Raw genomic sequence first — 26,802 nt, forward strand, 5'->3', positions numbered from 1 at the left:
TAAAACATCTATAACAAAAAAAACAAACGATATATAACATCAAGACATAAAATATATATAACATAAGAAATATAAAACACTAATACATAACGCCTATAATATCCATAATATTCACAACATCCATCATGATTCCAATATAAATGTTTATAATTAAAACTGTTGGGTGTAAAACCCCCCCAGCCGAAGTTCGTATCCGGAGTGACCCCTCGGGGATTCTACAGGCAAGCTTCGTCCGGACTCCTACGGGAGCCGGACTCCGTCTCCGACTTTCTGGAGTGACCCCTCGGGGACTCTACAGGCAAGCTTCGTCCGGATTCCTACGGGAGCCGGACTCCGTCTCCGACTTCAACTGCAGACAAGCTCCGTCCGGACTCTTACGGGGGCCGTACTCCGTCTCCAACTTCGACTGCAGACCGGACTCCTACGGGAGCCGGACTCTGTCTCCAACTTCGACTGCAGACCGGACTCCTACGGGAGCCGGACTCCGTCTCCAACTTCGGCTGCAGGCAAACTTCGTTCGGACTCCTACAGGAGCCGGACTTCGCCCTCAACTTTGATCGAAAGAAGACTCCGTCCGGACTCCTACGGGAGCCGGACTTCGTCCTCGACTTCGAACACTGGTAAGCTTCGTCCGGACTCTTACGGGAGCCGGACTTCATCCTCGACTTCGAACGCTGGTAAGCTCCGTCCGGACTCCTACGGGAGCCAGACTCTGTCTCCAACCCCGACTACAGACAAACTCCGTCCGGACTCCTACGGAAGCCGTACTTCATCTCCAACTTCGACTGCAGACCGAACTCCTACGGGAGCCGTACTTCATCTCCAACTTCGACTGCAGACCAGACTCCTACGGGACCCGGACTCCGTCTCCAACTTCGGCTGCAGGCAAACTTCGTCCGAACTCCTACGGGAGTCAGACTTCGCCCTCAACTTTGATCGAAAGAAGACTCCGTCCGGACTCCTACAAGAGCCGGACTCCGTCTCCAACCCCGACTGCAGACAAACTCCGTCCGGATTTCTACGGGAGCCATACTTCATCCCCAACTTCGACTGCAGGAAGACCTCGTCCGAGCTCCTACGGGAGCCGGACTTCGCCTCCGACTCTAGCTACAGACTCCAACCGAACTTCAGCCGACAAGTCTGGACCCCCTGGCAGGCCGTAGTAACGGTCACGACTCTGCTCCACTCCTTACGGCAGATCCTACGCGGCTTCATTACTCTCTGGCAGGCTGCAGTAACGGCCACGATTCTGCTCCACTCCCTGCGGCGGATCCTGTGCGGTTCCACCACTCCCTGACGAGTCACGACAACAGATGCCGCTCCACGCCTCGCAACTGATTCCATGTGGCGAGCCATGGTGACAGCCACGACTCCACCCCATTACTCTTCATGATAAATTTCTCCTGGCCCCGTACGGCCCATGACGAGGCGATCATAAACAGTCGCTATCAACCCGCTGCTCCCCCCCGTCTATAAAAGGGGACCCCAGATACGTTATTCTCTAAGCTCTATTTTCTATCCCAAAATTCTACTAAAATTTCTGTTCGAGCACTCCATTCTTGTTGAGGCAGAGAACTGACTTGAGCGTCGGAGGGTCTTGCCGGAGCAACCCCACCTCCGGTTTAGATTTTTTTTGCAGGTCCCGATGACGATCACGACTCCCACGACTCCAGCTTCTCCGGCGCAGGTGGATTTTTGCACCAATAGGATTGGCGCTAGAGGAAGGGCTATGTCTTCGCGGTACCCTTGTTCTTAAAGGAGCGCTCAACGGGACCGCCCCCGGGCATCTTTTCCGACGTCCTCTCCTCCTTCCTCCACTGGATCCTCGCCCGATGCCTTCTTGCGAAGCATCCACACGGCGACCCACGGCCTCCGCGGCCAGATCTCAGGCTCCGGCCTCGCCTCCAGTTTCCCAGGCCCCGCATCCTCCGGCAACGGTGGCCGGTATGGAGCGGTCGGACAATCGGCCTCCGATGGATTTTGCCAACACCATCTCGGGAGGATCCCGGCAGGAAGCAACCAACGTACTAGCTGTACCCCCCAAGCGATAAAAGATTGAGGAGCCCATAACCTTTACTGAAGAAGATGCTCAGGGAGTCCAATTCCCTCATAACGACGCGGTTGTAGTTTTCTTGAATATAGCAAATTACGACGTCCGCCGCATTCTCGTCGATAATGAAAGTTCGGCCGACATTTTGTTCTACGACGCCTTCTCAAGAATGTCCATCCTTGACGGTCATTTGAGGCCGATTAGCTCCCCTCTAGTAGGGTTTATCGGCGACGCTGTTCCGGTGGAGGGAATAATAACTTTGACTGTGGCCGCAGGTCGATATCCAAGGCAATCCCGAGCTCTGGTGAATTTCCTGGTGGTGAAGGCGCCGTCAGCCTACAATGCAATCCTTGGCCGACCTGACCTCAATGCTCTCCGAGCCGTCGTGTCAACCTACCATTTGAAGTTGAAATTTTCTACCAACCAGGGAATCGGAAAGGTCAGAGGAGACCAAGCCCTGGCCAGACACTGCTACAACATAGCCTTGCAAAGAAGCGACCAATCCGACCCCTGTCCAGTTGATGGGCTGGATGCTCGCGACGACCTCACTGAAGAGAGGGGTGGCCCAATTGAAGATCTGGTACCGATCCCTTTGAACGACGGAAATGCGGAGCATGTGGCGATGATCGGCTCCAACCTGGGGGAAGAGGTGCGGATGCGTCTCATTGATTTTCTACGAAAGAATGCGGACGTCTTCGCTTGGGTTTCGACGAACATGCCGGAGATCGACACGGAAGTCATGGAGCACCGCCTGGCCGTCGATCCCATGCATCGACCGATGAAAGAAAAAATTCGAGGTCATGCACCAGAGAGGCAGAAGGCGATAGCCGAAGAAGTGGACAAACTCCTTAAGGCCGGATTCATTAGGGAAGTCCATTATCCTAATTGGATTTCCAACGTTGTCCTAGTCAAAAAGGCAAACGGCAAGTGGAGGATGTGCATAGACTTCAAAAAGCTGAATAAAGCCTGCCCAAAGGACAGCTACCCTCTGCCCAGAATTGATCAACTGGTAGACGCGACCTCGGGCCATGAGCTCCTCACCTTTATGGATGCATTCTCCGGCTATAATCAAATCAGGATGGCGCCGGAAGACGAAGAAAAGACCGCTTTCATTACTAACCGTGGCCTTTACTGTTACAGGGTCATGCCTTTCGGCCTCAAAAATGCAGGCGCAACCTACCAGCGGTTGGTGAACAAAATCTTCAAGGAACAGATCGGCCGCAACATGGAGGTCTACGTGGACGACATGCTCGTAAAAAACAAATCTTCTATGGACCACGTCGCCGACCTCGAGGAGATCTTCGACGTCCTCCGAAAATATAAAATGAAGCTGAACCCGACTAAATGTGCTTTCAGAGTGACCTCAGAAAAGTTTCTGGGCTTCATGGTATCGGGGCACAGAATTGAAGCCAATCCGGAGAAAATTCGCGCCATCCAGGAGATGGCAGCCCCAAAGTCGATAAAAGAGGTTCAGCACCTTACAGGGAGGGTAGCAGTCCTGAATCGCTTCGTCGTGAGGTCGGCCGAACGGTGCTTACCCTTCTTCCAAACCCTCAAGCAGCCGAAGAACTTCTGTTGGACCCCTGAGTGCCAACAGGCATTCGAAGAACTAAGGAGCTACCTCGGCTCACCTCCGCTGCTGGCAAAGCCAGAGCCTGGAGAGGAACTATTTTTATACCTGACGGTCTCTCCCATGGCTCTCGCGGCAGTTCTTGTCAAAGAAGAAGCAAAAGTCCAACGGCCGATCTACTACGTCAGTCGCACGTTGAGAGACGCCGAGACCAGGTATACTAAATTGGAAAAACTGACTTACGCCCTGTTGATTGCAGTCCGGAGGCTCTGACCCTACTTTCAAGGGCACATCGTAACGCTGCTCACCGACCAACCGATCAAGGTGATTCTACACCGGGCGGATGCCTCCGGGAGGATGGCAAAATGGGCAATCGAGCTCACAGAATTCGACATCAACTATCGATCCAGGTCAGCAGTGAAGACCCAGATGTTGGCGGATTTTCTAGTGGAGTGTACTATCCCAGAGGAGGCCGAACTTGAACAAGACGAAACTGACGACCTGAAATCCCGACCGAACTCCCCCAAAGGAGAAGCGGATCCCTCTGATTGCTTTTGGGTCCTCTACGTGGACGGGTCTTCCAACACGACAGGCACAGGTGCGGGCCTGATCTTGATCAGTCCAGAGGGAATCATCGCGGAGTACGCTCTGCGCTTCGAGTTTCCCGCAACAAACAACGGAGCAGAATATGAAGCTCTGATCGCAGGACTGAGGATCGCCAAAGAGCTGGGAATAGATCGGCTCCAGGTCCACAGCGACTCTCAACTAGTAGTGGGACAAGTCAACGGAAACTACGAAGTGCGGGAGGACAGCATGACTAAATATCTTGAAAAGGTAAAGGAGCTCGTCCCCGCCTTCAGTAGCTTCAACATCAGGCAGATTTCGAGGTTGGAAAATACCAGAGCCGACCTTCTCTCCAAGCTGGCAACGCTGGCTCCGGCCAAATTACCCAAGGGTGTTCTCTTTGAAGTGCTCAAGTGCCCGAGTACAGAAGAATGGTGGCCCGTGTTGGAAATTGACCACGAGCCCAGCTGGATCGACCCACTGATAACATATCTCAAAGACGGGGCTCTCCCCCAGGATGCGAAAGAAGCTCGGAAGCTCTGAAATCAAGCCTCCCGATACATCCTTTATGAGGGCAAGTTGTACAAGAGATCATACTCTTTGTCCCTTTTAAAATGTCTCCGGCCTTCGGAGGCTGACTACGCCTTGTGGGAGGTGCATGAAGGAATCTGCGGAAGTCATCTGGGGGCTAGATCTTTATCCCACAAGTTGCTCCGCCAAGGATATTACTGACCGACGATGCATCATGACTCGATTGAATACGTCAGAAAGTACGATCGATGCCAGAGATATGCCAACATCCAGAGACAACCCGCCACCGAGCTTACACCCTTGAGTGCCCCATGGCCTTTTGCGCAATGGGGGATGGACATCCTTGGACCCTTTCCCGTGGCGTCGGGGCAGAGGAAGTTCCTCCTGGTAGCGATTGACTACTTCACCAAGTGGGTTGAAGCCGAACCCCTGGCAAAAATCACAGAAGCTAAAGTGCAAGATTTCGTTTGGAAGTCAATCATATGCAGGTTCGGTCTGCCAAGGATCCTAATCACTGATAATGGGCGGCAATTTGTGGGAGCAAGATCCGCCGAATTCTGTGAAGATCTAAACATCTCCCACAACTTCACATCAGTAGCCCATCCTCAGGCGAACGGCGAAGCTGAAGTGACCAACAGAACCCTGCTGCAGGGGATCAAGACAAGGCTTGAAAAGGCGAAGGGAACTTGGGCAGACGAACTTTATCATGTGCTGTGGGCGTATCGAACTACCCAAAGACTGCCCATGGGAGAGACCCCCTTTGCTTTAGCCTTCGGAACGGAAGCCGTCATCCCAATTGAGCTTAAACTCCCGTCGGCACGAGTCGTGGCATTCAACGAACATCAAAATTCGCAAGGTCTTAAAGCCAACCTCGACTTGCTGGAAGAAAGGCGGGAGGTAGCTCAAGTTCGAATGGCAGCCTACAGACAGAAAGTCACCCGCTATTACAACTCCCGGGTCAAGAATAAAGCCTTTAGAGCAGGAGATCTAGTGCTTCGACGAGCCGCTGTCTCGCAACCTCAGGATCGACGGAAGCTCGCCCCAAACTGGGAAGGCCCGTATGAGGTCAAAGAAGTAGTCCGGTCCGAAACTTATTACCTCAAGGAGCTCGGAGGAGTAGACCTCCCGCGACCATGGAGCTCGAAAAACTTACGAATGTATTACCGATAACTTTATTTTAAATAAAAATTGCATATCTACATGTCTCCCCTCTTGGCACTAGCTTATATCGACAGGGCAGTCAAAACAAACTGTGTCGGAAGTAGGGGGGAACTTCGTCTCGACAAAGTCGAAGGTCCGATTCTCTTTAGATCGGATGGAGGGAGAGGCCCTGCAACGCCCATATGCGCCCCCACGGCCCTGTTAGGGACAGGAGGAGAACCTCGCCCTAACTTGAGCAAAGTCGAAGGCCCGATTCTCTTTAGACCGGATAGGGAGAGAGGCCCTGCAATGCCCATATGCGCCCCCACGGCCCTGTTAGGGACAGGAGGAGAATCTTGCCCTAACTTGAGCAAAGTCGAAGGCCCGGTTCTCTTTAGACCGGATGGGGGGAGAGGCCCTGCAACGCCCATATGCGCCCCCACAGCCCTGTTAGGGACAGGAGGAGAACCTCGCCCTAACTTGAGCAAAGTCGAAGGCCCGGTTCTCTTTAGACCTGATGGGGGGAGAGGCCCTGCAACGCCCATATGCGCCCCCACAGTCCTGTTAGGGACAGGAGGAGAATCTCGCCCTAACTTGAGCAAAGTCGAAGGTCCGGTTCTCTTTAGACCGGATGGGGGGAAGGGCCCAGCAATACCCATATGTGCCCCTACAGCCGCGTTAGAGACAAGAGGCGAACCTCGTCCTAACCAGAGCTGAAACCTATTACGACAGAAATAGGGAAAGAACCTCGCCCCGACATCAATTAAGGTCTGGTCATTCAAGACCAGATGAGAAAAAGGAGGACCTTCCCCAGCAGCCCCTTCGCAATAAAACTTCGTCCGGGCTCCTATGGGAGTCGGACTTCGCCCTCGACTTTGATCGAAGGAAGACTCTATCCGGACTCCTACGGGAGCCGGACTTCGTCCCCGACTTCGACCGCTGGTAAGCTCTGCCCGGACTCCTACGGGAGCCAAATTTCGCCTCTGACTTCAATTGCAGGTAGACTCCGTCCGGACTCCCACGGGAGTCGGACTTCGCCCCGACTTCACCTAGGGGAGCCGGACTCCCGCAGCCCCACCAAGAGCAGAGGGAAAAATCCCACTCGAAAAAAAAAAGGGGAGAGGAGTTAAAAGGGAAAGCGATGGACTACGTCAGCGACGAATGAAAAACAAACAGCGTCGAAGATGCAGAGAACCCCGTCTCAGCAAGGGTTGGGGTTCTTATCAAGAACCTCAGCTTTCAAGGAAGCTTTCAACGCAAGCCCGAGATGAGACGACTTCCTCAGGGTGACAGAAGCTCAGACCTCCGAGCTCGAGCCCTGATGGGGGGCGCCAAATTCGAGCGGCCCCAGATGAATCTGCGGCCACGGACGAAAAAGACGAGTCGATACGATGGCAATCGGGTACCTCCGAACGACGCAAAGGCCGAAAAGAAGCTCGGCAAGCGACAATTCAACACATGAGTAAAAGAGGTAGCAGAAAATTTTCTTCTCATATTATTCATCAAATATACATCATAGAGCCATTGAGGTTGAGGGAGAAGGATAACTGAAAGGCGAGCCGACGTGACAACTACCGGTAACCTACGGACGACGTCAAAAAAAAAAAAAAGAAAAGGAGAAAAAGAAGAAAAAGAAGAAAAGAAGAGAAATAGAGAGAAGGGAATACAACAACAACAATGGTAAAGAAAAGAAGTTCGGCAGACAATAATTCGACGCAAAGTGCGAACGAAGTAACAAAATCTCCTTCTCATTTTTCGATTAACCAGATGTACGTTACAAGACCCGAAGGGTCAGAAAAAGAAAACATTATTACAAGACTCGAAAGGGATACACCGGAGGCCACTTCGAGCTGTAGACTTCTCTTTTCGGTTCTGTCCCTCCCAGCAGCATTTTCCAGTACGTGTGACAAGCCTCTCGACTCTCGCCCCCCACCTCGTTCCGCTCCATCTCCGAAATTCCAACCCTAGGGGGAAAAGGATGGGATAGAATTCAGGGGGCAGCAAAGGCAACGGCAGCGACGACGACGACCTGTTTCAAGAAGAACCGGAGTTACCCCGGAGGCAGCGATGGCGCCGGAGACATGCGCCACCACCGTGTGCTCCACGACAACCACCGTCCTAGGTGTTCCGGTAAGGTCAGCATGCGCTACTTCCACCATCCTCGCAACAAGTTCTACTGCCCCACCATCGGCGCCGACCGCTTTTGGTCCCTCGGCTCCGACGACATCAAGGATCCCGTCATGGCTTGTGACGACAGCTCTGCCTCCTTGACCGGTGTCGCCCCGTTCAGCTACTCCGAAATTCTCAGGTGGAGCGTCTTCACCGGTTGTCCCCGTTATTAAACCCCTGTTGTTGAAGGAATTCTCCTTCGAGCTCCCTTTAAGGCGACGGGAACCCTCAGCGACAGTTTGACAACCGGAGAACTCGCAGATCGCTGTTCTCCTCCTCGCACTCTTCCTAGTCCGTGGCATCCTCTTGAGGCTGGTCTCCGGGGTGGAGGCCCCAGCGGGAGAACCCCTCGGAGAGACTCGGGGGACTGAAGACGGTAGAGAGCCGACGGAGATGGCAAAGACCGGCGCGAAGGACGTTTGGAGTTGGAAAGGGCACCGATGGGTGGCTGAGTGGCTAAGCTCTTAGGCGGAAGAAAGGCGTCGACCCTCAGGCGAAGTGAAGCCTCTGGAGGAAAGGCGGGGGCTTAAATAAGCAACGGAGCCTGGCGCAGTTATGGTGGCAGGTGTCCCTAGGCCAACCAGTGCCCACCACGTATCCCACTCACCGCGGCATAGGGTTGACCGTTCGCGGACTTTCATGGCGCGACGCTTAGGATCACGTCCTGGTGGGAGTTCCGAAAAGACTCTTCGGATCGCCCTAATCGGAAAAAGGCTCCAGCATGCGCGCATTAAATGCCAAGATTTCTGAGGGCGGTCGTGTGCAGAATTCAAGGAAACGACTTCGGCTGTGAAAATTTTCTATACTTCCTCCGATCGAAACTCAAACTCGGAAGTAGGGGGACTGGTGTTGGGTGTAAAACCCCCCCAGCCGAAGTTCGTGTCCGGAGTGACCCCTCGGGGATTCTACAGGCAAGCTTCATCCGGACTCCTACGGGAGCCGGACTCCGTCTCCGACTTTCCGGAGTGACCCCTCGGGGACTCTACAAGCAAGCTTCGTCCGGACTCCATCTTCGACTTCAACTGCAGACAAGCTCCGTCCGGACTCCTACGGGAGCCGTACTCCGTCTCCAACTTCGACTGCAGACCGGACTCCTACGGGAGCCGGACTCCGTCTCCAACTTCGACTGCAGATCGGACTCCTATGGGAGCCGGACTCCGTCTCCAACTTCGACTGCAGGCAAACTTCGTCCAGACTCCTACGGGAGCCGGACTTCACCCTCAACTTTGATCGAAAGAAGACTCCGTCCGGACTCCTACGGGAGCCGGACTTCGTCCTCGACTTCGAACGCTGGTAAGCTCCGTCTGGACTCTTACGGGAGCCGGACTTCATCCTCGACTTCGAACGCTGGTAAGCTCCGTCCGGACTCCTACGGGAGCCGAACTCCGTCACCAACCCCGACTGCAGACAAACTCCGTCCGGACTCCTATGGGAGCCGTACTTCATCTCCAACTTCGACTGCAGACCGGACTCCTATGGGAGCCGTACTTCGTCTCCAACTTCGACTGCAGACCAGACTCCTACGGGAGTCGAACTCCGTCTCCAACTTCGACTGCAGGCAAACTTCGTCCGGACTCCTACGGGAGCCGGACTTCGCCCTCAACTTTGATCGAAAGAAGACTCCGTCCGGACTCCTACGGGAGCCGGACTTCGTCCTTGACTTCGAACGCTGGTAAGCTCCATCCGGACTCCTACAAGAGCCAGACTCCGTCTCCAACCCCGACTGCAGACAAACTCCGTCCGGACTCCTACAGGAGCCATACTTCATCCCCAACTTCGACTGCAGGAAGACCTCATCCGAGCTCCTACGGGAGCCGGACTTCGCCTCCAACTCCAGCTACAGACTCCAACCGAACTTCAGCCGACAAGTCTGGACCCCCTGGCAGGCCGTAGTAACGGCCACGACTCTGCTCCACTCCCTGCGGCAGATCCTATGCGGCTCCATTACTCTCTGGCAGGCTGCAGTAACGGCCACGATTCTGCTCCACTCCCTGCGGAGGATCCTGTGCGGTTCCACCACTCCCTGACGAGTCACGACAACGGACGTCGCTCCACGCCCCGCAACTGATTCCACGTGGCGAGCCATGGTGACAGCCACGACTCCACCCCATTACTCTTCATGATAAATTCCTCCTAGCCCCATACGGCCCACGACGAGACGATCATAAGCAGTCGCTATCAACCCGCTGCTCCCCCCGTCTATAAAAGGGGACTCTAGACACGTTATTCTCTAAGCTCTATTTTCTATCCCAAAACTCTGCTAAAATTTTCGTTCGAGCACTCCATTCTTGTTGAGGCAGAGAACTGACTTGAGCGTCGGAGGGTCTTGCCGGAGCAACCCCACCTCCGGTTTAGATTTCTTTTGCAGGTCCCGACGGCGACCACGACTCCCACGACTCCAGCTTCTCCGGCGCAGGTGGATTTTTGCACCAACAAAAACTAAAAAAAACATATCACCATAATAATGTGTCAAGAACTACTTTCGATAGGTTGATATTCACTTGAGCCATTCAATTTGAACATGGGTATCCTGAAGAACCACAAACATCTCCCGATGTTCTTTTTTAAAAAGCACCTCAGCAGCAAGTAGAAGTAGTTCAAGCACCATTTTCATCACCTCATCGATGCTACACCCAGGCTTATCAGTCATCCTGGATGTTATTGGATTCTTTCTCTCCACCACATTAATAAGACGACTGAACTCCTAAGATAATTGCGCAGCACCCCTTACCTTCTTACGTTTCTTATCCTAATTCCTAGGGCTAACTCTCTTCTTTTCTTTTTTCTGTGTGGGATAAGGTACATGGGTAGAATTAACATTATCTATATCAGTAAGAAGGTCATCAATTTCATGTACAATCTCATTAGGATCTTCATCCAAGTCACATAAGCCCTCAAACATATCAATATTTTCTCTATTTAATCTCTCATCTGCTCCCAATATGCCCTCAACATCCCTCAATATTGGTAAAGCTTGTATCCAAACCCCTTTCCCTATGGCACTAGTATCTTTAAATAACCTATCCAATTTCATGACATGTTGTAAACCACATTCTTGAAACTTAGCTGCATCAGGAATTTCCTGCAGGTTAAGGATACATAATTGTCAATAGAAGTTTTTAAATCATAGTATAAAAAATCCTACAAATGTCGATGTACTATTATTTATACCTACAATTTTTTTTCCACCATGCATCCAGTGCATCTATTATGTTCTAATAGGATCTCATCCAAGCCCTATTTCTTTTGCTACCAATCTCATCCAAATGCTCCAATTTCCTTTCAAATTATCCCATTTATTTTTAAATTGTTTGTAGTCATATTAATTTCCAATTTTCTCATTAATTTTTTTAAATTATATTGGCCCACCCCTATTGAAATGTGTTCTCGGATGATTACGAGCTTCAACTTCATCAATACATATATCAATGAACTCTTTCATCAATCTATCATTCCAAACAGCCTTCTTCTTTTCATTTTAGGTTGATGGACCAGCAGAGGTATTTTGGCACTTCTCAAGCATTTCTTTTTTTCACAATGCAACAACAAAGACATAAAATACTTTGTAAATCATAAATCATGATTTCAACCATAATCATAATGTAATTTGTAAAGTAAATATAAATATATCTAATTTAAATACACATGCACATATAATGCACATCCATTCCTTCTACATAAATAAAATTACTTATGCATTCATGAATATATATAATTGACATACATATGTTCATACAATATATACAAATATAATTTATATGACAAATTTATTTGTTAAATAAGTTAAAGCCATGTTAATGTAGACAATCCAAGAGACCTATTGGAACCAACAAAAGAGAAAACTGAAGTCCAAAATCCAAAATTTGAACTATCCTCAAAATGTACATGAAACATCAGATGTTAAGTTCTCCAAGCATCTAGTAATTTAGATTCAAGATCCTATTCTCATTTGCTCAGTGCATCTAAGGAATCTTTATTTATTCTCTTCTCATAATTCCATCCATGACATTTAGAATTTGGATTGGAGTGGCCAAGTGCCCTTTCCTAATTTTAATAGAAAGATTAGTTTAAGTAACTTGCTAGCCTCCATCAAAGCAAACAATTTAAGGTGCTAAGCCTATATAGCCTGCAAGTATATCATCATGGAGTCCAAACCCCTTCTATTTGTCATATATTCTTCAGATATTCCCCATTGTCATTGTTGAGAAACTATTGGATCTTTTATAGATTTTAATGTCTAAAAGATTCTTTCAAACACAATGTGCATCATATTCCTTCATCAGGTTATAATAGATATTCATAGATTTTTGATAATCTTTCTTTCTTTGATTCAAATTATTTGTCCATTTTTATCCAAATAGGCTTGCAGAAGGGATCATCAATGTCATGGTCATTGGGATCTCTTTTAGGAAGGCCAAGACCATAGTATCATCTCATTACTTTATCATGTCTCTTTTCATTTCATATGTTCATTGCTTTTTAAAATTTGAATTATGATTTTCTGTACTCTAGGTGTATGTGTTCATGTTTCTTTTTAGTCTTTATGGAATCACTGAAGCCGCATCACTTTCTTCTTTCCTCATAAGAATTAAATATTCCATTCTGTGACAATTTGGGTCAAATTCATTTAATGTCATGCAGAATCAGTAAAGCTGCATCACTTTCTTCTTTCCTCATAAGAATTAAATATTCCATTCTGTGACAGTTTGGGTTGAATTCATTTAATGTCATGCAAAGGTTTCATTTTGCTCTTAGCAGGACATGTTGGTCTATGCCTATCTATTTTAACTTGTCTTCTGAAATGGGCCTTGGGAGGGGGGGGATTATGAGATTATGGAAGAAAGGAGTTCTCTCCCATAGGAAAGAAATATGAACGAAACCAAAACAAGGGGAGGCATGCGATAATGGGAGAGACGGCAGAGAGTTCTCTCCTATAATATCTCTTTATTTAGAGAAAAAAACACAAACGAAACCAAAAAATTTCAAAAAGTATCTAGAATTTTAAATAATGGAAGAGAAATAAGAAACAATACCTTGATTGCATGGAAATGGAGGGAGCTGAGGCCGACTGGGTTCCTTTTGTGTAGAAACAATATCTTGATCGTATGGGAAAAGGAGCTATGGGCGATTGGAGTTCTTTTTTTGCATTAGGATTTTCGAGAGTTGTTTCATGTGTTACATTTTATAGGGATATAAATGTAACTATGAGATTGTTCATTGGGTATTTTGATTAGAAAATAAAATTTTTTGAAGTTAAAAATACCTTCCTGACATGAGTTAGAAGGTGCTTTTGGGGGGGGGAGCTCGAAAATGGAGCTTCTCTCAGGTAGACACTTTTAGCTTTTTGGTAAAGCTAAACTAGCTTTCATATTTTTTACCAAACACTATTATAACTATCCAAAGTGCTTTTGGAGGGTCAGAAAGTACTTTCTAGCCCTCCAAAAGCTTAGCCAAATAGGGCCTTAGTCATTGGTGGTGGAATGTTAAACTAGTCTCATTCATGATTGAGTATTTGAATTATTTGACAAATAGGGCATTAGTATTAGGGGGTGTTAATGGAAAGCCTTCAGTAGATAGTAGTTGATATTACTTGAACTTATTGATTTTTCCAAACTGAGAATTGCCATTACTTGAACTAATTGATTTTTGCAAATTGAGAATTGCCAACACTATTGAACAATTAAATACAGCATGATAATGCTTAGCACATCAACAAGATGATACTCCAATGAATTAATGATGCTTGTAGGCAGCTTAAAATACCAACACTTGGCATGGTTTTGACTATTGAACCCTAGACATCATATGTAAGCATTTCTACTCCATTTTTCTAATCATTTAAGCATTTTTCATGTGGAAGAAGGAATAACTAAATTATATCAGGTTTCCTTGGCTTGAGGTTTTAGTTCTAAAGTTTCTTATTATATATCTTCAGTATCTGATTCATCAATCAGATGTATATGATATTTACATTTGTCATTAAGTACGAGTATTCATTGAATTGGTGTCTTAGTGGTAAAACTAGTCATGGAGCATGGATTTGAGAAATTTCTTCAGCTGGGGACAAATGTTAATTTGAATTGAGGTGTTCAATCATGAATATTAGAGGTTAGCATCTATATATATATATATATATATATATATATATATATATATAATAAATCTACAATCAATATATGTCAGAAAATACTAGCAATCTTGAGAAAGATATGCAAATGTCAAGAACTAGATGGAGGTTGTATTTTTTGTTGATTTGAGCATTGAAGAGCCAATTGTTGCAAACTTGCATATTTGATATTTGATAGTCTAAACCTTAAGGATCTCAGTAATGGAAGCCCAATAATCAAAATCCAATTATTGATGATCCCCAAGAGGAACTTTTGTCTAAAGATCTGATTATCAAATGGAAATTGTCATGCAATCTAAACTTCTCTTATCTGATTGAGATTAGATGAGTTGGGTTGACGGAAGAGAGTCAGAGAAGCAATAGTGTGATCAAGGTCCGTGGAATCGGTATCAGGACCTGTGCCAACTGATTGGCAGTATGAGTGTGTACATATCCATACCAAACCAAACCGGTGCGAAATGACACAGAAGCGAAAAAAGGAATCGAGGAAGAAAAGAGAGAAAGAGGGGAGAGAGAGGTGATCAATGAACAGAAGAGAAAGGAATTATTTTATTCTTTCTTTTAGTCTCTCAGAGGGTCTTTATAGGCAACTAGATACAATACGCTTGGATACATATTAGATACAATGTACTTAGACACATACAAAATATGGTGAGATCTTAATATATGGTTATAACTAAATATGATTATAATCATACTAAAAATATAACCATATATTATATTTCTTCTCTCACACCCCCTCAAGCTGGAGCATATATATCAAACATTCCCAGCTTGGTACATAATGAAGAAAAAGCAGTAGGCCCAAGAGCCTTGGTAAGGATATCAGCCAACTAATCCTCTAACATTATATGGAGAGTAACAATCTTTCCTGATAAAACAGCATGTCGAACAAAGTGATAATTGACCTTAATATATTTAGTCTGTTCATGAAAGACAAGATTGTTTGCAATGTATATAGCAGACTGATTGTCATAATGCATCACCATAGGCTTAGAACAAGATACACCAAGTTCTCCTAACAAAAAATTGACCCACATCATCTCATAAGCTGTGTGAGCCATCAGTCTATACTCAGCCTCATCACTTGAACGGACCACCACTGTTTGTTTTTTACTTTTTCATGTGCCAAGATTTCCTTCAACAAAGATACAAAAATCTGATGTGGATCTCCTGTCACTCACCGAGCCAACATAGTCAGCATCAGAATAGGTATCAATTTGTAAATGTCTATTTCTTTTATACAAAAGATCTTTTCCAAGGACTCTCTTAATGTAATGCAAGATTTTTAACACAGCATCCAATGACATACCTTAGGCTTCTACATGTACTGACTAACTACCTCCACTGCGAAGGAAATGTCGGGCCTTGTGACTGTCAAATAGATAAGCTTCCCCATTAGTCTACGGTACCAAGTGACATCTTCAAAATCATCTCCAAAATCATCAATCTCTAATGGTAATTGAGAAATAATAGGAGTAGAACTTGGTTTACAACCAAGTAAGCCTGTTTGCATCAATAAATCAGTAGCATATTTTCTTTGAGAAAGAAACACTCCTTATGACCCATATGCCACTTCAATTCCCAGGAAATACCGAGGTTGGCCTAAATTTTTGATGACAAAATGATTCTCTAAGTGTTCTTTGACTCGAACAATCTCATCATAATCACCTCATGTCAGAAGAATAGTATCTACATACACAATAAAAACAACCAATCCCAAGGATATTTGCTTCACAAAAATTGAGTATTCAGACTTGCTGTAATGAAGTCCAATTTTGCTAACTATCTGGCAAAACTTGTCAAACCAGGCCCTTGGACTTTGCTTGAGGCCATATATAGTTTTCTTTAACTTGCAAACTTTCTCCCCCTGAGCAACATATCTCGGAGGTAGCTTCATATAAACAACCTCAGACAAATCTCCATGTAAAAATGCATTACTTACATCCATCTAATGTATTTTTCAGCCCTGATTAATTGTAATGGAAAAGAGAATTCGGACTGAGTTGAGATGAGCAATTGGAGAAAAGTCTCAAAATAGTCAACACCATAGATTTGGATGTATCCTTTAGCAATAAGATGAGCCTTAAAACACTCCACAGTACCATCAGGTTGGTACTTGACCATAAAGACCCATCGACATGCAACAGGATGAACACCGGACGGTGGTGATATTAATGCTCAAGTGCCACAACTGACTAGACCAGCTATCTCTTCATCCATGGCCTGTCTCCATCTGGGATCAGATTGAGCCTCCTGATAGGTCCTGGGAATAGATATGCAAGATAGAGATCCAACAAAAGATCGAAAAAAAGGTAGAAGATAATCAAAAGTCATGAAGGCAGATATTGGATGTAAAGTACAAGATCATTTATCCTTTCGTAATGCAATGGGCAAATCTAAATCTAGGAGATGGTCAGCAGAAATCTCAGATGGAGATGACATAGTCGGTGGTGGTAAAGATGGAGGAGCTCTTTTCCTGCGATGGTTGTAAACCTAGAAAGATGAAGAAGTAGAAGTACTAGAAGATGGAGCTATGGGAGTACTAGGAGCGATAGATAGTAGAGGAATACCAGACGACTCAGAAGAGATGGAAAAAAATGGAGTGGTCTCAAAGAATGAGACATCAATAGAGACAAAGTGTCATCTAGAAAGAGGATCATAATATTAGTATCCTTTCTGAGAATGAGAATATCCCAAAAAGATACCACAAACAGATCAAGGAGACAACTTGTCTCTACCAGGTCCAAAGAGATGAATGAAATACAGGCATCCAAATAGTCATGGGGTGAGTGAGAAGGGATCCACAAAGGGATAGAGAATGAAAAATGAAGATTTTCCATCCAATATACTTGATGAAACCTTATTTATAAGATAACATGCTGTAAGAACAGCATCACCCTGGTAAGGTTTAGGTACTCGCATATAAACATAAGAGTCCGTGCCACATCTAAAAGATGTCTATGTTTTCTTTTAGTAAAACTCCATTCTGCTGATAGGTGTAAGGACACGAGGTCTAATATATTATACCATGAGAAGTACAAAAATCTAAAAAACTGAACTGCATGTATTCAGAGGCATTATCAGTGCGAAGAACTTCAATAGATGTAAAAAACTGAGTTTTTATTTCATGATAAAAGTTTTGAAATATAGAAAAGATTTCAAACCAACACTTAAGGAGATACATCCAGGTCATCCTAGTGTGGTCATCGACAAAAATCACATAATATCTAAAATCTAATCGAGTCAGGATAGGACTTGGACTCCAGATATCTGAATGGATTAGCATAAAGGGAGAAGAACAACGCTTACTAACAGAAGAAGGAAAGGACACTCTATGATGTTTTCCTAACTGGCAAGCTTCACATTCAAGACTATCCGAAGGCCTAGGGAGAAGACTAAGATTCTTCAGGACTTCTGTAGATGGATGACCAAGACAACAGTGCCACTGATAAGGTGAAATGGAAGATGACAACATCGCACAAGCAGAAGATGAAGTACCAAAAAGGAAGTAAACTCCATCCACCTTAATACCGCCACCAATCATCTTCCTCATGCTAAGATCCTGAAAGAGACAATGAGAAGGATAAAAAATAATTAAGCAGTTTAAGGATTTAACAAGGCATCCAATATATAATAAATTCAAATGATATTTAGGAGCATATAGGACATCTATAAGAATAAGAGTAGGAGAAATCCTCACACTACAACATCCAAAAATAAGAACTGAAGTGCCATCCGCAATAGTGACGGATAGCACATGAGACAATGGAGTATATGTAGAAAAAAGATCTCTGTTATCTGTGACATGAAAAGAAGTACCTAAATCTAATAACTAGGACATACTAGGAGTGACTGCAGTAGCCATCGCAAGAGTAGGAGATACAAATAGTGGAGCTGAAGATGTGGAGGCATTGGTGGACTGGAGAAATTGCTTATAGTCAGCCCATTAAACTCAAAACTGAGTCATTAGTGGCAGGAGAGGCACCAACGTCAAATGAAGCTATAGAGAATGCAGCACTAGCAAGATGAGAGGTAGGAGGCTTTCCAAATTTTTGCCAACAATACATAACAGGATGATTTGAGCGTCCGCAATATGGACATGGTGGAAAAGAGTTACATCCATATCCACGACCTCCACAACTTTCTCCACCACTACGAGTACCAACAGCAAGAGTAGTGTTCTCCATAGATGGAGATGATGTAGGCTGCAACTTAGTAATACATAGAACTCGACTCATAGCATTGCTCAAGGTGAGAATGCTATCATTAGCCATGAGCTGAGCTTGAACATGAGAGAGAGATTAAGTCCGAAAAAGAACTTTGCTACATAGAATTCCTCACACTGCTGTTGAAGAATAGAAACATCAATAGTGAGGGGATGATACTGGACAAGCTTGGTCCTCTTTTCCTGAAGAATCCTGTAGTACTCCTGGATTGAGAGATTCCCCTGCTGCAAAGAAAAGATGTCTGAGTAAAGAGAGTAAATCCTCAAGATATTCTTCTCTTGAAAATATGTTATCCTCAAGAAATCCTACTTCTCTTTCGTGGTGGACGGAAACATCACCGTATTAGCAATATGAGGCTTTAGGCTGTTTAACATCCAGGTGAGAATAACATAATCAACCTCTTGCCATTTGCAGAATTCTACTAAATCACCACTATCAATAGATTCTTTGTTAAGATGATGGAGCATCTCGTGGGATCCCACCATGTAGCAGAATGCCTGAGACCAAAGAAGGTAATTGGCACCATTAAATTTGATACTAATACCAAGAGGGGTGGTTCTCAGGTCATTTGAGGAAGAAGCCATAAAGAAAATCTAGAGGATCTGCCAAAAGGGAGAGGATGTAGAAGAATATAATGCTCAAAACGGATCTCCGATGACTATTACGAGAGAGAAAACAGTCCGCAGCATTGATGAATCTCAAGAAGAAAGGCTGATGCGAAGTCCACGAGATTTGGTGATGATAGAGAAGTGATGGAACATCGATCCTGGATGCATAATAATCATCATCGAACAAAAATTAGAGAGAAGGACAGCAACAATAGCAGCAGAAGGGAATGATGATGGTGGCGACAGGAAGAGAAGATGGCTGCAGCAGATTTAGATGGTGTAGGTGGTGACATCTAGGGAGAATGGCAATATCGTCAAGGATGATGTTGAAGGCATGGGTGCGTCAGATGAGGATGATGCGGACGAGGGCAAAGACATGGGGTTGATGGGTAAGAGACTGATCGGTGATTAGGTGGCCTCACCCTCTTCCTTAGATGGATGATCGCAGCTCGGTGCTCCTACGGTGATTTACTCCTTTCTCGACGATCAGAAAGAACTCGGCGGTGTGGGAGAGATGTGAGATGGTGAGATGGAAGGCTATGGAGGAGTCAGTGGCTTTGATTAGAATAGAGTTGGGCTCTGATACCATGATCAATGGAGAGAAGAGAAAAATTATTCTTTTCTTTCTTTTAGCCTCTCAAAGGACCTTTATAGGCAACTATATACAATATACTTGGACACATACTAGATACAATGTACTTGGACACATACAAAATATGGTGAGATCTTAATATATGGTTATAACTAAATATGATTATAATCATACTAAAAATATAACTACATACTATATTTCTTCTCTAACAAAAGGGAGAGGGAGGGAGAATGGGGGAGGGAGGGATAGGGTGGTCAGAGGAGATGTTGACGATGGCCATAGGCAAGTCGTGGGTGCACTCGGAGGGCCGCCAAGGCCTCCATTTTTCTCTGCCTGGCGGCCTCCGTTTTCCTCTGCCAAATCAGACCCGAGAGAGAGAGATAGAGAGAGGGGGATGAAAAGAAAAGGAGGGAGTGGAAGCCGATAGAGAGGCCGTCGGAGGGCCTCCAGTTGGCTGTCGTGGCCGTCGGACAGCGAAATCACGGTCCGCAACTCTGCGAGTGTGAAATAGGGGTGATCATCCTTGTTTCATAGGATTTTCTTAAAAAATGCTGATCACAGTGAAGCCGGCAATGGTTTGCTAGCTTCACTAATCATCCTCATTTCAACAAAAACACAATGAACAGGGGCGGTCGCCCCTATTCTGCTACCACCGCTCCATCCACATCTTTTCCATCGCCTAGTGGCCACGGCGGCCTCTCCACCAGTTGTGCCTTCCTTCAGTGCCCTCACTTTCTCTCTCTTTCTATCTCTTTTGATTAAACGCTCTATTGGATGATACGGAGCAGTGGAGGCTTCCACGGCCCTTCGACGGCCTCGATGGGCCACCGCCGGCCCTCTGACTGTGTCGTCCCCTCTTTTCCTCCCATCCTCTCTCTCTCTTCCTCTCTATCCCTCTCCCTCGTTCGGTGTTTTGATTCGGAAGGCCGAACCATTCCGATTTGCAGGTAGTACGGCTCGGAATGCCCCGAACCACCCGGTTCGAGATGGTTCGGTGAACCACGAGTGTGATAGATTACTGGCAATATATTGCCGGTTGGTCTTTACTCTCAATTATTGAAAATCCAATAGTTGGATTTGAAAATAACATTCATTAGCAAGAAGTTTCAATGGGATCCAAACACCTAAAATAGGTAGATATTATTATAATCTTTGCAGGGCTTTGGGCTTTGAATTTAAAATTAATTGTTTTATTTTTTCCAAATCCAGTAGCAACATCAGCTATTAAGTGTCATGACTAAGATCTGAGTTTCATCTGTATAATATGTGATTTTGTAGTGTCTGATTGACAAACATCTATGAAAGTGTTTGAAGCACTAAAGTTCCTGTAGACCAAGTTGTCATGGCTAGAAAGTGTTTCTTGTGGTGGTATTTGGTACTCAAATATCTACCTCATATATGGTTTTAAGTTTGTGCAGCTTTCAGGTCCAAAAACCTCTCGCCGGGGAAGCATCCTCCCACCTCTTTTTTCAACCCTTCAGTAGAAGCATCATTTCATTCTCAAGGATTCAACGAAGCATTTGATGTGATTGACTATATTTTCTTTTCTGTTTTTTCTAATGCCTGATTTAAAATTCTGAGCTATACCATTGATTTTAGTTGCTATAACGACTCACTAGAGCAGTTTCTGTCTAAAAACATGATTCTAAGTATCTTAATGGTGCTATATGGAGCTTGGGTTTGAAGAGGCTGACTTATCGAGCATAAACCTGCTACAGCAGTTACCATGCTATGAGTTCAAGGTGGATGATTTATTTCTGTAGCTGGCTGGGCCAGTTCCAGGTTGGACTGTTTTAGCAATCAACAGGTCTAACAGGTTGTTGAAAGAAGAGGCTGGTATAATTATTTTGTGCCCTAGACAAAATGAAGCAGAGGAGAGAAGAAGATAAAGAAAAGTGAATTTATGTCGCAAGATTTTAGACATTTTTCTTCTACAGTTGATGTTTCGAGACTTCGGACATTTTTATCTTATGAGTGATGTGTTTGGTAGGTGATGATTTTCTCATTTGATTGTGGACCTTTAAATTATATGGATGTCAACATGGTATTATGACAGTGAGGTGATGTTTTATAACTTGGTTGTGCACTATTCACACCATCAAATTTATCATGTTTCTAGAGAGCAAGCCTTGGTGCAACAGTAAGATTACTTTTAGGTTTTTTTTCAATTTTTTTTTCACATGAAGTTAGCGTCAAGTATTGATTTTTGATACTTAGAAAAAATATTGATTTTTTTTGATAGCTCACGGTGCATGGCATCTACAACAATGCCTGCTGTCAGCTATCTGCAATGAAACCTCCTCCTAATTGCTGCATGCCTGCATTTTTTTCACATGAAATTAGTGTCAAGTATTGATTTTTGGTACTTAGAAAAAATATTTATTTTTTTGATAGCTCACTTACGGTGCATGGCAGCTACAACAATGCCTGCTGTCAGCTCTCTGCAATGAAAGTATGAAACCTCTTCCTAATTGCTGCATGCCTGGCATCCGCTTTTTAATACATTGATCTATACCATATTGTACTATTCTTAGACATAAATTTAATTATTAAGATATCTAAGTTCTAAGAAAGATGCATAATAACATCTTAGAGTGAATATTGTAAATGATATATAAGGAAGAAAAGAAATAGTCAAGCTAATTTTATAGGCTGATACCTCAAAATTCTTACCATACTTGATTCATCTCATAATTTCAAGTTCTGGCCTGTACTGGCCAATTCCAGCACTGGTTGATAGGTTGGTGCTACACCTATTAAAACTTTATGAAGGCTTTTTTTTTTCTAAAAAATATTTTCTTTCTTTTCTTTTCTTTTTTTTTTTTTTTTTGACATCACACAGAGCATTTCTGTTTGTGTAGGACGTACCATGCCAGCCAATGCTGGCATGCCCCATTTAGCAGTGGTTAAAACCTTGTTTCATCTGTGGTCACAATATGGCAACACCAACATTTCCATATCCAGTTTATACACCACTTTCTAATCATTCAAGTGCCTTGCCCTCAGAAGCACAATAACTGAATTGTATAAGCTTTTGAAGGCTTGACATTTTACCTCTACATTCTTTTGCACAATTTGCTCTTTCCTTTTTCAACGTTTTCTTCAAAAAGAAGACCATGTCATATTTATGTCTCATCATCAGGTGTAAGACCCTATCTTACCCTATGTGCAAAGCCTTCATCTGAGCACTCTCTTCAGCTCATGGACAAACATCAATCTTGATTTGAGGCATCATATAGATGACCAGAAGATGATTGGCAATCCAAAATATGAATGTTCCTATGGTCAGAATGCTTGACAAATACAAGCATTCTTGAGATCGATATCCACATCAAGTGCTAGATGGAGATTTAAAGGCTGACGTTCGTAACATTGGAGAGCCCATTGTTGCAGACTTGATGCCTGATATGCCAAACCTTTAAGATCTGAATAAGATGATATCTTGATGATTGAAAATCCAATTATCAATGATCTCCAAGAGGAACTTCTATTACAAGATCTGATTGTTAATGCAACACCACCAATAATGGATGAATGGAAAATGGAAACTATCATGCAATCTCTTTTAACTTGTCTGATATGTCAGGATTAGTGGAAGAGAATTACTGATGGGATAGTATAATAGTCTAATTTCAAGACATCACCAGGTCGGTCTTCATTATTAGGTCTTGAAGATCCACAATAAACCTAGGAAAATATTCAAGCAGCAAAAATGTATGACTTTGTTAGGTTTCATGTAGGCTTTAGGCTTAAAATTTAAATTCAGTTAATCTTTTTTTTTTCCACATGTGCAACTATGACCTTTAGCTGTCACTATAGAAGATCTAAATGTGAATTATGTGTGCGCGTGTGTGTGTGTGCTGTCACTATAGAAGATCTAAATGTGAATTACGTGTGTGTGTGTGTGTGTGCGCGCACGTGCGCGCGCTTGTATCTATTTGTATGTGCACATGTGTTTATGCAACATATGTTTGGGTATAGACATGCACCCATGTGCATACCCACACATAAATGTATTCATATGTATTTGTGTTTGTGTACGTATGCACACAAACATGCATACGTACATATACCTATGCGCTATACGTATGCACACACATTCAGAAAACAATCAGACAGTTTGATGTAGGAAACCACAGAAATTTACAGGCTTCCATTCATAGAGAGACTTGAATGAAAAGTATGAAGATCAGATGAACAAGAATTTGAGAGAAATAGAAGGAATTTAACGCTCACGAAGCTGTTTTTCCCATTTCTTCTTTTGTATATGGTTTTATAATGTATGAGTCTGAGATATGTTCTAGACATGTTCAATTTTTCTGAAGAGATTGATGTAAACCAAGTCATCTTGGCTAATGTTGTTTGTGGCAGTATTAAGCACTTGAATTGTCTTTTCATTTGGAGTTATGGATTGGTTTAATGGCTTGAATTTGTTCAATTAAATTAAAAAAAATGTCCAAGCATCTTGCATTTCAAGTAATTCACTATGTATATGTAAAGCCATTTGTGAAGGAATTAATGGCTTAGATTTAAAGGTTATTAACCAATGCAATGCACTTCTTTAGATAGAATTCTGTGTATTAAGACATCTAAACAAGAGTAAAGATGCATAATATGGTCTCTAATGAAAGCACTGCAAATTAAATTGTGCAGAGAAAATGAATAGTCAAGTTTATCTTCAAAGCTGGCACCATATAATTCTTGCTCTACTTTAGGTGGAAGTAGACTCGGCTATCTTCAAGAAAAGACTGGATTAAAGATATATGCAGCAATGGAATTGAACATCCAGCCACCTAGAATAGTGATTGATGTAATTTAGCTCCAGCATCTTTTTGACCTAAATACACCTTGCTAGTTTTCATTTGGGTGACATAATTATCTTATAACTTTAATTCTCTTAACTGTACATCATTGTGTTCTTTGATGTCTTCATCCTAAATCATCTTTTGTCTTTGCTTTCTTGTCAGAATGACAGCTTTCTTTTTTTTAATTGGTTCATTCTAGGTCAATGCAGCCCCCTGTGAATCACTTGAGAGGACCAACATTTTGAAGTCAGAGTTGGCAACGCTATCAGAAAAAAATGCAGAATTAAAGCAGGAGGTTAGGGAGCTAACTATGAAGCTTCAATTGGCTGAACAAAGAAAAGATCAGGCTGAAAAGCAGTTTCTGGCTTTAGGACCGAAGCATAAAGCTGGTCCTTTTGGTACTGTCAAGAGTTTGAGAACAAATCCAGCTGTCACTCCTGATGAATCTGTGAACCCAAGATTGGCAAAGATACTAGAAAAAGTAGCTGTTCGAAAAGAGCTCATAGTTGCTCTGGCAAACTCCTATGTGGAGGAGATGGTGGAGATCTGGTCTGAGAATATCAAAAGAGTGGGTATAACCAATTATCTAGTTGTCGCATTGGATGATGAGATGGAAAGCTTCTGCAAGTCCAAGGAAGTTCCTGTTTACCAAGGAAATTTTGATGAAGGCATCAATTCCATTGGAAGGAGAGGCGGGAACCATGCAGTGTCCGGATTGAAGTTCCATGTTTTGAGGGAATTTTTGCAGCTTGGTTACAGTGTTCTTCTCTCAGACGTTGATATCATCTACTTACAGAACCCATTTGATCATCTCTACAGAGATTCTGATGTGGAATCCATGAGTGATGGTCACAATAACATGACAGCTTATGGTTATGATGATGTCTTTGATGAGCCTCAAATGGGTTGGGCAAGATATGCTCATACAATGCGGATATGGGTTTACAATTCTGGCTTTTTCTATATTAGACCAACAATTCCCTCAATTGAGCTTTTGGATCGCGTAGCAAGCAGATTATCTCGTGAAAATGCATGGGACCAACGGGTCTTCAATGAAGAGCTTTTCATCCCCTCACACCCAGGATATTATGGGCTTCATGCATCCAGGAGAACCATGGATATGTATCTTTTTATGAACAGCAATGTTCTTTTCAAGACTGTGAGGAAAGATGCTAACCTGCGCAAGTTAAAGCCAGTCATTGTTCATGTGAATTACCATCCTGATAAACTCCGTAGAATGAAGGCTGTTATGGAGTTTTATGTCAATGGAGACCAAAATGCACTGGATCCTTTGCCTGATGGTTCAGAGTAGTATATGGGGCTCTTGCTTTGCGTTTCAATTTTGCAATAGAAGTACAGGTTTTTGACTTTTACCTTGTCGACATTACTTTCATACAGATACATCTAAAAGGCCTATGTCAGGTGTAGCCTTCAAAAGTCGCTGCACCCGAGCTTTTTTTTGAGAGCTTATACCAAAATGTTTTTTATAATTTAAATACAACCCTTTCTTCAGGCTCCACACTTGCATTTTCCGCCCTATCTGGCCAATGTGATTTTACGACCAACCATGCATTTATTCAACATATTTGCATGTTAGTAGCTTTTTGTTAAATATCTTTGCCCATTTATCTATCTATTTACTTATACATTTTTCTTGTTCTGCTCATCTATGCCATATGGAAATGTTTCGCAGACCTGCTGAAAGAGTACTTGTTCGAGCTCATGTTCGCAGAACTGGAGTGTGTCATGCGGAAATGGGGTCATGATTTAGGAATGCTCCATTGAGGAAAGATAAATGCTACATTTTGAAACTTGAGATTGGATTTATTAAAAGGGTGAAGCCTCCTTCATATCATGGCGTTAGCCTGTCAACCTGATTAACTTACTAGAATTTATTGCTTAGGGAAAGGATCACTAGTTGTTAAACCGCTATTCCAATGACTCTGCGAATATGCTGAGTTCCATTAGAAGTTCTGGAAGGCAGCTTTTCTTGATCCCATATATGATCTAGTGCTCTGATTATGATCAAGATGGAAGACTGTAGTATCATAAGGAAACTTCTATCACTTGTCTCCATTGTCTACTATGGTTCTTTTGTGATATTTGACGAAGTCAATATGATCTTGATTGCTGGACGGTAGTCATCATTGCTCAGTTCTCGCACTATCTTCATTTTGGCGAGTTCTTGACCTTGACGTCAACTTCTGCACAGATCTTGTGTCAAGGAGAGACCTTCTTTTAAAGAAGAATTGGGGGGAGGGCATAAGCCTTCACCCAATTTACTGAGGTAAGAAATTTTCGATGAATGCATGCGGGTTTGGGCACATCACTGACCCACTGGTGGCTAGATGGCATCTAGAGGTCCAACAGACTATCATTTGCTAGGGCAGGGCATGTGCAGCAATAGGTGATTGTGA

The 26,802-nt window shown here is 43.9% G+C and overlaps 1 protein-coding gene and 1 pseudogene across 4 annotated transcripts in view; one reads left to right on the top strand and one right to left on the bottom strand.

The window, feature by feature from the left end:
- Positions 1 to 26,485, top strand: part of LOC105060967 (arabinosyltransferase RRA2) — a 31,002-nt gene extending 4,517 nt beyond the window's left edge. For 2 of the 4 annotated variants that reach the window (XM_019845928.3, XM_029260670.2), the window contains one exon: positions 24,585 to 25,904. In XM_019845928.3, the coding sequence (XP_019701487.1) occupies positions 24,585 to 25,697 (1,113 nt within the window). In that variant the 3' untranslated portion in view covers positions 25,698 to 25,904. Of the gene's footprint in view, positions 1 to 21,974; positions 22,033 to 24,584; positions 25,905 to 26,078 lie in introns of those variants that run through there. The other 2 variants (XM_010944873.4, XM_010944874.3) reach the window with 2 other exon arrangements.
- LOC140853389 (uncharacterized) lies at positions 10,501 to 11,547 on the bottom strand (annotated as a pseudogene).
- Positions 26,486 to 26,802: the final 317 nt, after the last annotated feature.

This window comes from Elaeis guineensis, chromosome 13 (genome assembly GCF_000442705.2).
Source record: "Elaeis guineensis isolate ETL-2024a chromosome 13, EG11, whole genome shotgun sequence".
Taxonomy (NCBI): domain Eukaryota; kingdom Viridiplantae; phylum Streptophyta; class Magnoliopsida; order Arecales; family Arecaceae; genus Elaeis; species Elaeis guineensis.